Genomic DNA, 13,657 nt, shown 5'->3' on the forward strand with positions numbered 1-13,657 from the left:
TTAATGAGTCTTCCTCCAAACCTGATGCCACGTTTTTCTTCATATAACCCAGCTTCTCAGATTATTTGCTCAGCATACAGGTTGAATAAGTATGGTGAAAGAAAACAACCCCGTCACATATCTTTCTTAATTTTAAACCATTCAGTGTTCCCATGTTGTTCTAACAACTGCCTCTTGGTCGAGGTACAGATTTCTCATGAGTACAATTAAGTGTTCTGGAATACTCATACTTCACAATATTGTTCATAGCTTGTTATGGATCCACACAATAGAAAGCCTTAGAGTCCTATATACCTTATTTGATGGTCCCACCACCAAGTGAATTAAGAAGACTTTCTATAGAGATCCGCAACAAGTAAATTCAAGGCACCAAATACAGACTTACTCGTCAGAAAGAGACTGGAGGAACCTTCGACCATCCTTTAGGTCTGGAAAGGACCACACCCTTTTTCAGCCAAGCAGTAGATAGATACATAGGGGGAACAACAAACCTAGTAAGGTACGCTCACTATAAATGATGGAACAGTCAATCATTCAAATTCAAAGGGGCAACATGTGCCTAAGGACCATAGCAGGATGGGATGGGCAGTGGGGCGAAGGGAAATAGGGAACACAGGGGAGGAAGCGGATGATTGTTGTTGGATGGAAGGGATGGCAATCATTGCGATGAAACAAAGTGTATTACATGCTGAATATAAGACTGATGATCTTGTCTATAAACCTGTACTAAATTCACAATAAAAAGTTTATTAAGAAAAGAAAACTTCAGGGGCAGTGAGATTATGCTAATGGAGGAGGATTACCCAGAAAAGAAGGGTGAAAATGGCTGTATAACTTGAAGAATGTGACCAATGTCACCGAACTGTACTTGTACAAACTGCTGAATTAGTGTAATTCTGTTGTATATACGCTCAAGAATAACAAAAACAAACTTATTTTTCACAAATTGTTTACTTTCAATTTGAAAGCATGTGTCAAAAATTTACCTTCATACCCCAATGTTCTGTCTGTGAATCAAAACCACACAGCTACACAAAGAATTAGTTTAGAAGATTTTCATTGTTGTTATTAAGTGCCATGGAGTTGGTTCCAACTCATAGCGTTCCTGTATAGTGTTTCTGAGGAGCAGCTACAGGGTTTTGAACCACTGACCTTGCGGTTAGCAGTCCAGTGCTTTTCCTACAGTGCCCACCAGGACTCCATTAGATTTTCTTTAGAGAGTTGCTAAATTAGTAAAAACTAGGAAAAGGAAAATCTATAAACAAAAGACTAAGTAGTTGTTAGGTGCTGTTGAGTCAATCCTGATTTACAGTGACCCTACGCACAACAGAATGAAATACTGGTCGGGCCTGTGCCTTCCTTATAATTGTTATGTTTGAGTCCGTTGTTGCTGACATTGTGTGAATCCATCTTGCTGAGGGTCTTCCTCTTTATTTTTGCAAGACCATACAACTGTTAAGACAGCACTTGGATTCTGCGCTGGCTGCTAACCACAAGGTCAGTAGCTCGAATCTACCAGTCACTCTGTGGAAGAAAAGGTGAGGTTTTCTGCTCCTGTAAAGATTTACAGCCTTAGAAAGCCTGTACAGGAACCAGCTCGGTGGAACACATTCACCACCATAAAGTGATTAAACCACTGCTGTTGAAGGTATTAGCCTTTCCATATCTGCAAGTGAGAAGAGAATATATGCCCACACAGTGTGTCACTCCATTTCTGTGGAGGGAAAATGGATATTTATGTTTTGGAAAAGAGAATTGGGGAATTGGGAAATGTTAATGATAGTTTTTCTCCATTCACCTTCAATGACACCCTGTGTTCTGGCTATATCTGCAGGCACCCAGTAGGACATTTGTCACTAATGTCCCTGCTGTCTGGAATGCCCCATTCCCACTTCCCTCTGGACACATCTCCCATGTGCCCTCCTATTCCTGGGGGTTTCCCTGTTTCTCCCCTCAACCCCAGACAGGGCTCCCCCAGGGTTCGGAGGTCCGGGCAGGCAGAGTACATCTTGCCCTGTATGCCTAGGCCTCAGTGGCTCAGTCAATGCCATCGCTGACTGGGACTGCTCCTCCAGAGTCTCCCAAGCTCAGCTAATGGCAACTCACCCTCCCAGTGGCTCAAGTCACAACCTGAGAGTCCTCCTGGAGTCTTCTCCTCACACACCTCACCTCTGGTCTGTTAGGAAACCCTGCGGGCTCTACCTTTGCCCTCAGTTCCCTCCAGCTGGTCTCTCCATGTCCTGACTTGTGCCTCCAGTTTGTTCTCCGAGAGGCTAGCAGGCAGAGTGCTCCCCTGCCCTGAACCTCACCATGGTGTGGACTCCATAGCCCAGGCTACAAGTCTTGGCTGAGCAGCACACCCTTTGTATCTACCCCTCAGTCCCCCAGCTCTCTCAGGGGCCTTGGGAAGCCCCTTTCTGGACTGTTACTTTAAGGGTTGCTTGGAAAACACTAAGCCTGAGTCATTCCTCTGAGTCTGACTCATTCTCTAGCCTGTGCACTCCTCCAGAGCATAATGGGAAATCCAGAGAACTCCCTTGGAGAAAATGGAAAGGAACTGACTGATTTAGAGGAAAATGCAGTTCTTCTTGGCTCTGCAATTGAGAAAGCACAAACTCTCAGGAAGTTAGTGCCTCTGAAAGTGAAACATTAATAGAAGTATTACTGGAAAATACCAAACAGGAAGAAAAGGAAAATTCCATTGTGAGAGCAAAGTTCCCTGTTGATGCTCCTGAATGGACTCAGTAAACCGTTGCAGAATCAAAACACAGAAAGAAATGAAATTCAATCAAGTTGTCAACCTTCCTGTGGACTCGTGCCTCCGCCAAGCCATCTCCATACCACGGGCACTGGATGAGAACAGTGGGTCAGCAGCCTGGCCAGTGGCTCCGTCCATACCTGCTATGAGATGGGCTGAACCCATTCCCCGCCCTGAACCTCCATCTCTCCATCTGTATAATAGGGCTTGTAGCACCTGCCTCACAGGGCAGCTGTGAGAATCCATTTAATTATAGCTGTGAAAGTGCCTGGCAAGCTACAGATTACTTATATAAATGTAGGAATCACTTGCTCCTATAATGCAAACAGAGAGTATTTATATAAGGAGCTAAAGACACATACAGACTCTGGATATGGATTCAAATGCTATCATTCCCACTTACTGAACCTCTCTGTCTCAGCTCTTGTAGGCAGTTCTGCCACACAGATCATGCCTGCGTTTCAGCCTTGCTTCCTGTGTCTTCACTAGAAGACAAGTTCCTATGGGCAGGCATTACCAGCCCCCCAAGCTCATCCCTGGATCCAAAGGCTCCTGATGTGACCTGCCTACAGCAATTCCTTGGTCAACACAAGCCACACAGAAATGACAAAGTCAGAGCAGCACAGACTACTACAGCCTTTGCCTTGTTCTGCAAGGACCCAACATCAACACCACCAAAAGCTCTGAAAGCCAGCATGGCGTGCTGCCATTAGCTCAGCGACAAAGCCACAAATTCCAGTGTCAAAAAGGTGTGGCAGCAGCATCTGACCTCTTCTAACTTCACAAGGGGGAAGGAGAAACAAGATCAACATTCCAAGGCTGATTCCCATCAGGCAGAGGTCAGATAAGCCTTTACCTACCAAACTTCCCTCCCATCGCACTCTCTACTTCTCTGCTGAGTTCAATAATTCGGTGTAATGGCCACACAGAACTAGCAGGCAATATTCACAATTATGGTATCCATTAGGGAAATAACAGGACCGATTCTTCACTCAGGACAACCTATTCTCTGAGCCTGTTTCCCAGCCTGTGGCCCCTTGGCCTCTGCCCTGCTATGCCAAGAGTCATGGTGTGGCACTGTGAGTTAATGTACTGGCCTGCAAGGCCAGTTTGAACCCAAGGCCAGCAGTTCAAACTCACCAGCAACTCCTCAGAAACCCTGTCAATATGAGTTAGAACGAACTCAACAACAGCACTTAACAACCCCCCCCCCCCCCATTAAGGGTGTCATGCACCTTATTGATGTATATATGTTGTTGAATACTGTGGAGTTGGTTCCGACTCATAGTGACCCTGCACAGGGTTTCTGAGGCTGTAGATCTTTAAGAGATCAGAAAGCCTCATCTTTGTCCCACGGAACAGCTGGTAGTTTTGAACTGCCAACCTTGAAGTTAGCAGCCCAATTCAAAACCACTACACTACCAGAGTTCCTTGGTAAATACATATATGATATACCTCCCATTTCCACCGCCCCACCCAGTGTTTTGCTGGCAGTTAAAAGATGATGGCTGTTGCTGTTCCATGACTGTGAATAGGTTCTGACTCACAGTGACTCTGCATAGTGTTTCCAAGGAGCAGCTGGTGGATTTGAACTGCCAAACTTGCAGCTGGCAGTCCAGTACTTATCCTACTGCTGCATACCAGGACCCCAACACTATGGCTACAAGGCCTAATGAATAATCATTCCCTTCCCACTGGTCATGACCACTTGGCTTTCCCTGAGCACAAGATACAAAAATTAGCTCCAAGCTGAATTAACCAGCAAAAGGCTTGACTCAGGGCTTCAAACCAGTTCAACCCAGATTAATCATGACCCACTGGAATGAAACCAAATTTTTTTAAGTGTGGGGGAACCGAAACGGGAAAAATTACGGGTCCAAGCTCTGCTAAAACTGTAATCTCCCTCTGTGAAAACAAGGGCAGAGTTTGTATTGCCTAGTAACCAAACTCTTTAGCAGCTGAGTCAAAAACACTGGTGCCAGGCTCAAAATGGTAGCTGACCACATCGCTTTGAATGCGATGTGGTCAGCTCTCCCAAAGGCCTGACAATAATCCAGGTTCTTACATCAGGCTCCTGAAAGTGCTCAATATACCTCTTCCCATTCCAGGGCTTTGACCCATAATTTTTCTGTTCCAGGTTGTGGTCTGGATCATCCAAATTTATAAATTTTGGGTGTATTCTGTTTTAACCATGACTGAGCCACAAACAGGTTTGAAGTCCTGGCTTGGTCACACAGAAGTTAAGCTTTGTTCAATGTCCCGAGGAAGCCACACCTGTTTCAGATTTGCCTTTTAAAAGCCAATTTTATGGTAAGAACTCTTTGAGAGGAGAGCAGGGTCAAGTCTTGGGGGTTAAATCTGGTGGGGCTATAATCAGTCATGCTCTGAGATATCAGATTAGAGAGGACAGTCACCTGATCTCTTTTAAGAAAAGGTTAAGTTCCTTGTAGATAAGGGCCAAGGTACCAACTGACCTTTACTTATAACAGAGCAAAAGCCGTGTCTCCGGTCCTTGCAGAGGGAAGGCTTGGCGTTAGAATGAGATGACATGACAGTTACAAGACACATTTTGTGCAGCTATCCCTTGGGATGCGCCAACTTTGTGCACAGAATTTCTTTATGAGATAACTCAAGTGCTGCATTAACATCTCATTTATGGAACTTGGAGACAGATGGGGGAGGGAGCCAGACATGCCAACTCTGAGGCCTCTTCTGGGACCTAGCAAAGCCCAGACTGAAAGGAGGGGTGGGGGCTAGGGCAGAGGGATGAGAAGAGGAACTGTAAGCACAGAGAGACCATAATGTGCATCTCAATAAATATATCAGTGTCTTACTCTGTCCATTTAAATCATGAAAACAGTGGAACAAACTGGCTTAAAAAACAACCAAAAAAAAAAAGGCATAACTTGAACTCTGACTGCAGGTGAAGAGTCCTAACTCTCTCATTTGGTATCTTGTAACAAAAGGCTGGTCATCATCAACCTCTAGCAGCCTCAGTTTCTTTACAAAAAGACTAATACTAGCTGTGGTGGAGTCCTGGTGTGGCGCTTGCTGTAGCATGAAGCAGTGAACCGTAAGATTGGCGGTTCAAACTTAACAGCCATCCCTGGAAACCCTATATGGGGTTGCTATGAGTTGAAACCGACTCAACGACATTTCACAACAACTGCCTGTGATAATACTGAGGAGCCCCAATGATAGCTTGCGTGTATCCCTGCCCTTTGCCATGGGACACTGTAGCTCCACCCTTCTTTAAGCAGGGGCTGACCTTGTGACTTGCTTTGGTCAACAGAATGCAGCCAAAGGGACAGTGTGCCATTTTCCAGCCTCAAGAAACCTTCTGAGCTTCTACTCTTTCTTGGAATCCTGCAGCCATCCTGTGAACATGTCCGGGCTAGCCCGGTGAAGGATGTGAGAACACAAGGAACAGTCCGATTATCCCAAGTCAAACATCCTAAACCAGCAGAAACCTTCCACGTATGAGAGCCCAACCAGGATCCTCAGGGCTGCAGACCTGCCTCTTCCTGATCACAGAAGCAGACTGAGCTGAGAGCAGACCAATTACACAGCTGACCTGGACAATAAAAAAAAAAGTGTATGGTTTAAAGCAGGGCTTTACACACTACAACCTGCTAGCGAACCACCTATTATTGTAAATAAAGTTTTATTGGAACACAAATCACACTCATTCATTTATGTATTGTCTATGACTGCTTTCATGCTATAATGGCAAAGCTGAGAAACTGTAATAGAGCCTATATGGGTCATATTGTTATTGTTGTTAAGTGCCATTGAGTTGGTTCTGATTCATAACAACCCTTTATAGGGTTTCTAAGGAGCGGCTGGTGAGTTTGAACTGGCGGCCTTGTGGTTCAAATAGACCTTGAGGTCCAGCGCTTTATTCCACAGCGCCATATCAGGATAAGCCTAATATATTTGCTACCTGGCCCTTTAATAAAAGTTTGCTGATGCCTGGCTTAAACTCAATCAGTCAGTGGTAATTTGTTATGCTATGTTTGTGATAGCTATCCTGGTGTGGCACTGTGGGTTAATGTGCCAGTCTGCAAAGCCATTTGAACTGTAAGGTCGACGGTTCAAGCTCACCAGCTGCTCCTCGGAAACCCTATACAGGGTTGCTATGGGTCAGGATCGACTAGATGGCACTTAACAACAACAACTGATACAGAGTCTAAATGTTTCCTAGGGTGGTTATGAGAATTAAATAATCGATTATATGATTAGCTTAGATGAGGTCTGGAGAATATATTTATGGGGAATCAATGGGAAAAACGTATTTGATACATTAGTATTAATATATATCCTTACATATTCTCCAGATCTCATTTAGGCTGTATCATGCAATTGGTATTTTGCTTATAGGAGCCCTGGTGGCACAGTGGTTAAGTGCTTGATTGTGAATCAAAATGTCAATGATTCAAATTCACCCTCTGTGGGAGAAAAATGTGGCAGTCTGTTTCTATAAAGATCACAGCCTTGGAAACCCTACGGGGCAGTTCTTTGTTCTATATAGGGTTGCTGTGAGTCAGAATCGACTCAACTGTAACAGGTTTGGATTGTTTGGGGGTTTTTTTGTTGTTGTTTATTTCCCTCAAATTACTTTCAAAAGGCAGGATTTCAAAAAGGAAAGTGGCCCAGGCCAACCTATTGCTACCAAGATTGCCTCTAACCTTTCCCACTACATAGGGTTTGGTGGTGGTGGTAGTGTGCCGTGGAGTCGGTTCCAACGCATAGCAACCCTGTATAGGGTTTCTAAAGCTGTAAATCTTTATGGGAGCAGAAAGCCTCATCTTTTCCTGTGGAAAAGCTGGTAGTTTTGAACTGCTGACCTTGAGGTTAACAGCCCAGCTTGTAACCAGTACGCTACCAGAACTCCTTCACTTACGGTTTACCAATTGGCAAATGTAGCTCTTAATCATGCAAAAATGACTGAAACTTGCTTGAATCTGGCTTCAACCAAGCCTGACATCAATGATTTTATATGAAAAGAACCAAAAAAGACAAGACACAACTCTCCACCAAGGTACAGGAGATACTTTCCTTCCTTCTTGGGCTCCAGGTTCCCCTGCTATCTCCCACCATACCGACCCTGCTGCTCCCAAGACCCTGTTCCCTCAGCCACAAGGCTTCTGCTTGGATAGCTCTCCTTCCTTCCAGTCTGGAGATTTCCCACTCATCTTTCCAGAATCAGCTCAAATGGAGCCTTCCTGCCAAAGCCCTCCTGGGTTTACCGAGCTGCGGTCACCCCGCCTTTATATGTATTCTGGGCTGGCATCAGGTTGTGTTGTCCCTTAGTTGTCTCCATCTCCTCTACTACACCTTGAAAAGCTAGTATTCAACTGCAAGCTGAGAAGCATCATTCTTGGAACACTGGCCACCACTTATAACTCTCGGATTTTCGACTGCGCTTTAGGATAAGCACTGGAATTCTAACTGCAAGGCTGGTAGTTCAAACCCACCAGCTGCTCCTCAGAAACCCTATACAGGGTCGCTAAGAGCTGGAACTGACTTGATGGCACTTAACACATGTGGGTTAATGCGCCAGACTGCAAAGCCGTTTGAACTGCAAGGTCAGTGGTTCAAGCTTACCAGCTGCTCTTCAAGGGTCGCTATGGGTCGGAATCGACTCGACAGCACTTCACAACAACAACAACCATAAAAACAGAAGCAGGCAGCTCAGAAACTGCTGAACGTTTTAAAAAAAAAGATATTATTTATTCCTTAACTATGGGAGATGTGTTATTTAACTCCACTCAGTGGGTGCTGACAAAATACAAAGTGTTGATAAACATTAGCATGTACTCAGAACTCAGGAAACTGATGTCATGATAAATGACTTCTCTCAGTTGTGGTGGAAACGACATTTACTTAATGATGATAAAAGAAACAAGACTTCAAGAGAGAACACAACTTGATAAGACCTGTTTGACTGCCAAAAGGAAACCTACCAAGTAACTGGCCTCCATGGTCTTTATTTTTTTTATAAAGCACCAATTCAAGGAATACTATTTCTACCTTACACAGTTTTGTTTGCTCTTCCCAACCCTTGATCCCCAGCTCCGACTCAACCTCGCCCAGATTTTGGTAGTGGTTTATATTCTGGAAGACTCCTCAACCATAGCACAGAACACTCCACTTCAACTTCAATCCAGTTGTGGAGGCCAAATGCAGGTTCCAGCCTACCCCGTGTCATCTCCCATCCCCAATCCCAAGTAAGACCCACAATAGGGTAGTTCTAGCTTTGAAGGAGCCCTGGTGTGGCGCAGTATGATAAAAGCACTGGATTGCCAGGTCCGTTTGAACTGCAAGGGTGGCAGTTCAAATTCACCAGTCACTCCTTGGAAGCCCTATACAGGGTGGCTATGAGCCGGAACCAACGCAACGACACTAATCAACAAGTATCCAAGAACACAGTTTTTTTTAAGTTTTTGGGGCAATTCCATTATCATTCAGTTCCATTTGGAACTTTTCGAGGCCCCTAAGTATATAACCACACACACATGCACACATGCAACCTCCCCTTCCTCTGTATGGAAATTCTCAAGATCCAAGCAGAACCATGAGCAGGGAGAAGAGGAAGGAGGTCTACCCACCTGGGAGGTGGTTGTGGAGCAACAAGGCTGAAGGGGGTAGTGTGGTGCAGGGACTTTAGAGCAGTTGGCTGTTTAAGTAGGGGTTTGGTGGAAGAAGAGTTGTAGGGCCTTTCTCCTGCTTCCATTTCCAAGAGCTTCAGGTTCTCCCAAGCTTGTGGCACACATAAAACATCAGGGAGCCTTTTTATGTTTCCCTCACAAACCAGCTACAAGCTTGTTGGCTCCCTGACAAATCACCCCCTCCTGAAAGGCAGCTCCTGGGCTGGTCACCTGGCTCCCAGCTCCCTGTCATGTAGGTGTGGCAACCTGAGAGCCTGGGGAGTTGAGTCCATACTTTTGAGTATGTCCCTAAACTGGGCCCACAGAGAGGTGGGATCTTCCATGCTACCCACAAGGGGATAGTCACAGGACCTGGGAGAAAGGAGGGCAGACAGAAAAAAATTACAAGAAGGGACGGACATCCCCTTACTGTCTTCTGTAAAACAAAAAGATCCCTCTGTAAGCACCAGCTGGCAGGTAGGAACCTGTCTCCCTCCTGTCTGTACACCTAGGCCTGAAAGGAACTCAGACTTCTCTATCAGTCTGCCCCAACCCAGGCCTGGGCAAACCTTTGGAAAGAAGAGCGTGAAGGAGGAGGGGCCGAGCAAGAAGGGGAGCCAGCGCTGGCCAAGGCTCTTTCTGGGCCCAGATTTAATCAAAACACAGCCCTCCACTAGAAGTAGAAAAAACGAAAATTATATTATGGGGGTGTCATGGGAGTGTGAAGGAAGGGAGGGGCAGGAGAGGGTCGAGTCTGGCTGTAATTAACTGGTCAGCTTTGGAGAGAGGTAAAGGTGTTAGAGAGGGGGACTTTCACAAAGCAACCCCCCCATCTCTGGGGCACTATGGAGTGCGATTGGGGGTGGGGAAGGAAGGTCCGGAGGGGCGCTGGGTCTCCTTCCAGTGGACCCCCTCGGGATCTGCGAGGCAATCACCCAACAGGGCGATGCTGCGCGCTCTCCGAAGCAGCGCCGTTCCAACCGGAAAAGCACACGTAGAGGTTCCCGGTGCAGCGCCAGCACAAAAGGCCGCCCAGATTTGGAAATCTAGCGCGGGGGGTGGGGTGGGTAGGTGGAGTGGGGAGAGGCAGGACATTTAGAGAGATTTACATATACACGTTTAGGGGCAGCCGATCCGGATCTGCCACCTAGAACTCGGTGTAATTTCGGGAGAGTACCTTCGAACTCTGGCCCTCAGTTTCCCATCGATAGAGTGTGGGAGAGGGAGACAAAAATAAATGCTCTTTTAAAGTCTGTGACACCTCTGATTCCCCAAGACTTTACTCCTCCAGGGCCGGAAGGGCAAGGCTGGGCGGGGCGCTCTCACTCGGACTTGGGAAGCACGCACCAGCCTCTGGGCTCTGAAACAAGACGTTCTAGGAGCAGCAGCGAAACAGGATGGTGTCAGGAGGCCGACAATCCGGGAAGAGAGCGTGGGAAGAAGCAAGATTGGGAAGCAGTGTAGGAGTCCTGACCGAAGTTGATAAAAGGGAGTTGGAAGCAGAGCGCTGCCTCTGTTTCCCCAAGCGCAGAGTGGCCCTGGAATCTCGGGGGTGAGGGCAAGGGACTCCTTACCTTTTCCTTCTTGCCAGCCCCACTCTCCTCCGCAGTGGAAAGTGCACACTTGTTGAGCAGTTTCTTGCTTCCGCAGGTCGTCGGGCTCCAGGTGCGGCCGCCAGAGCAGGCGCCCCCCGTAGGGTCCCCGGCGCCCCCGCCCGCGGCGCTCTCCACCTTAATTAGACGGTGCTTGGGGGATATGTAGCGCACCTCCGCCGGCGTGGCTGGCCGTCGCTCGCTGCTGCGGTAGAGGTGCGGGGAGCCGGAGGAGGAGGACGCGGCGGCGCCCGCGCCCGAGGAAGCACAACAGCAGCCAGCGGCTCCCGACGCGGACGAGGCCGAGTAGGCGCGCTGGCTCCCGCCCGGATCCCCACCTCCGCCGCAGTAGTCCAGGCGGCACATGGCGCGCAGTTTGCGCAGGGACGAGCCGGGCCCGTTGTAGGGGTCCTCAAAGTCACGCTCCTTCTGCGCGCGGTAGGCGCGGATGAGGTCGCTCGTGCTGCCGCTGTCGTCGGGCAGGGAGCCCGACGAGGCTGCGAAGCAGGAGGCAGTAGTCGGGCCGCAGGACGCCGAGGCGGCCGCGGGGGCCTGCGGCACTGCCTGGGGGGGCTGCGTAGGCCGTTCGCCCCGGCGCCGCTGCTCTCTGTAGTCGGGTCGCGGCGGCTGTGGAGGGCTCTTGGTCTTGCTGTTTCCCAAGCTGAAGTACTTATTCAGCCACTTGGCCATGGCGAGAGGCCACCTAGGGCCGCGGCGCGGGAACTTGGTCCGCCGCCGCGGCCATTCGGGGGGCAGCGCAGTCGCCCAGGCCCCTCGGCGCCCCGGCCCCGGCGGGGGGCGTCCGGGGCGCCCGTTCCCGACTCCAAGTTCAAGTTCTCGCCGCCGCCTCCTGCCGGTAGCTCCCAGGCTCCGGCAGCTGCAGCGCCGCCCTCCGCCTCCGCCGCGCGCCGCCCGGGTTCTGGATCTCGCGCCCCTCGCGGGCCCGTCTCATGGAGTCCCGCCCCGCCGAGAGCGGGAGGCCCGGGTGCTCCCCGCCGCGAACGCTCTGGCCGTGTGCCCCGCCGTGGAGCGCACTCCTGTCCCGTTGGAGCCGCGGGATCTGTCTCCGCCGGGTTCTGAGGCTCCTGCGGGAACTTGTCGGCGTTCGCAGTCCCCCTCTTCCTTCCCGACAACGCTGGGGTGAGCCCGACCTCACAGGCGGCGAGCAGGCAGGTAGGAGAACACACGGAGGAAGCCGGAGCCCGCCGGAGCCCGCGCCCGTCCCGGCGGCGCCTGCCGCTGCAGCTACCGCTGCCTCCCGAGCCGCCGCGTGTGTGACACTCTGGCCGCCAGAGCCGCCCCGCGCTGAGGCCCCACCCTCCCCGGGCCCGTGCGCGCTCCGCCCCCGGATCCGCCCCCACCGTGGCCGCCCCGCCCACCCCAGGAGAAGTGCTGCCCAGCCTCCGACCAAACCCCGCCCCCTTGCGCCCGGTCTTAGGAGGGGGCGGCACGCGTTGGCTGGTGGGCGCGCCCCTCTTCCTCTACACGCGCCACCCCCCGCGGCCGCCGCGGCGCCAACCCGCAGGTCGTCCCTGAGGGCGTCGGGGACCCACTGCGCGGCGGGCCAGCTACCCGCCTCTGATGAGAGCTTGCCAGGTGAGCCTGCAGCGCGCTGAGGCCAAGCCCGCGGGTTGTCGCCCGAGACCCGCGCGCCAAGCACTCCAGGGATCCTCACTGTTGGGGGTGGGGGGTAGGTTAACACGGAACATTTTCGCAGTTTATAGCTAGGCCTTCACGGAGGAAAGGTGGTGCCGGATAGCGTTAGGGACGTTGTGTCTATCCTCTTCTCTTTAAAGGGACTGAGACTCCGGTTCGTTCCCCGCGAGCCAGGTCTTCGGAGAAATCTTTATGCTAATGAATACATTAGCATAGCAGATGACGGATGCGACTCGCATAGGCTGCGGGGACCCGGCCCTGTACCAATCCAAGGGCCTGGCAAAGGGGAGGTCGGAATGTGTGCTTACCTTTTCACCTCTGAGAAAGTCGTGGCTTTAACCCTGTTCACTGCCAACTTGGGAGTATTGAGCTGTGGGAGGTTTAATGCCTAAGGTTGTGAGAACTAGCAAGACTTCATTTAATTCAGGGCCCTCATTTTACAGATGAAGAAACTGAAGCTGAGAAGAAGGCCACACGGGGGTCCAGATACCAGTCCCTTAGTCTAGTCATGTAATGATGTCGTTTCCAGCAGTCTTTGCAACTTCAGATCATTCTTTATTAAAAATGAAGAAACTGAGGCAGAAGTCGTAGTTAGTTGCCATGGAGTCTGTTCTGACTCATAACCAGCCTATGTACAACAGAATGCAACACTGCTAGTTTCTGCACCATCCTCACAATTGTTCCTTTATTTGAGCCCACTGTGTCCATCTCATTGAAGGCCACCTTCTTTTTTTGATGACCCCTCTACTTTACCAGTCCTTGGACAGGGATTGGTTCCTTCTGACAACTTGTCCAAACTACCATGTCCAAAGCACATGTGATGAAGTCTTACCATCCTTGCTTCTAAGGAGCATCCCACCTTTACTGCTTCCAGAACAGATTTGTTTATCGGGAAATCCATGATACAGTAAGTGTTCTTCAACAGCACCATAACTCAAATGCATCAGTTCTTCTCTGATCTTCCTTGTTTATTGTCAATGGATCAGAGGCAGAAGAAGAGA

General features: G+C 49.7%; 1 protein-coding gene across 1 annotated transcript in view; it reads right to left on the reverse strand.

The window, feature by feature from the left end:
* The window catches only part of SHB (Src homology 2 domain containing adaptor protein B), a 134,073-nt gene extending 121,807 nt beyond the window's left edge, over positions 1–12,266 (reverse strand). Inside the window, 2 exon segments of the mRNA XM_006863131.1 lie at positions 10,983–11,874; positions 11,876–12,266. Coding sequence (XP_006863193.1) covers positions 10,983–11,874; positions 11,876–11,952 — 969 coding nt within the window. The 5' untranslated portion in view covers positions 11,953–12,266.
* Positions 12,267–13,657: the final 1,391 nt, after the last annotated feature.

The sequence above is a fragment of the Chrysochloris asiatica genome, unplaced genomic scaffold (assembly GCF_000296735.1).
Source record: "Chrysochloris asiatica unplaced genomic scaffold, ChrAsi1.0 scaffold00053, whole genome shotgun sequence".
Classification (NCBI taxonomy): Eukaryota; Metazoa; Chordata; class Mammalia; order Afrosoricida; family Chrysochloridae; genus Chrysochloris; species Chrysochloris asiatica.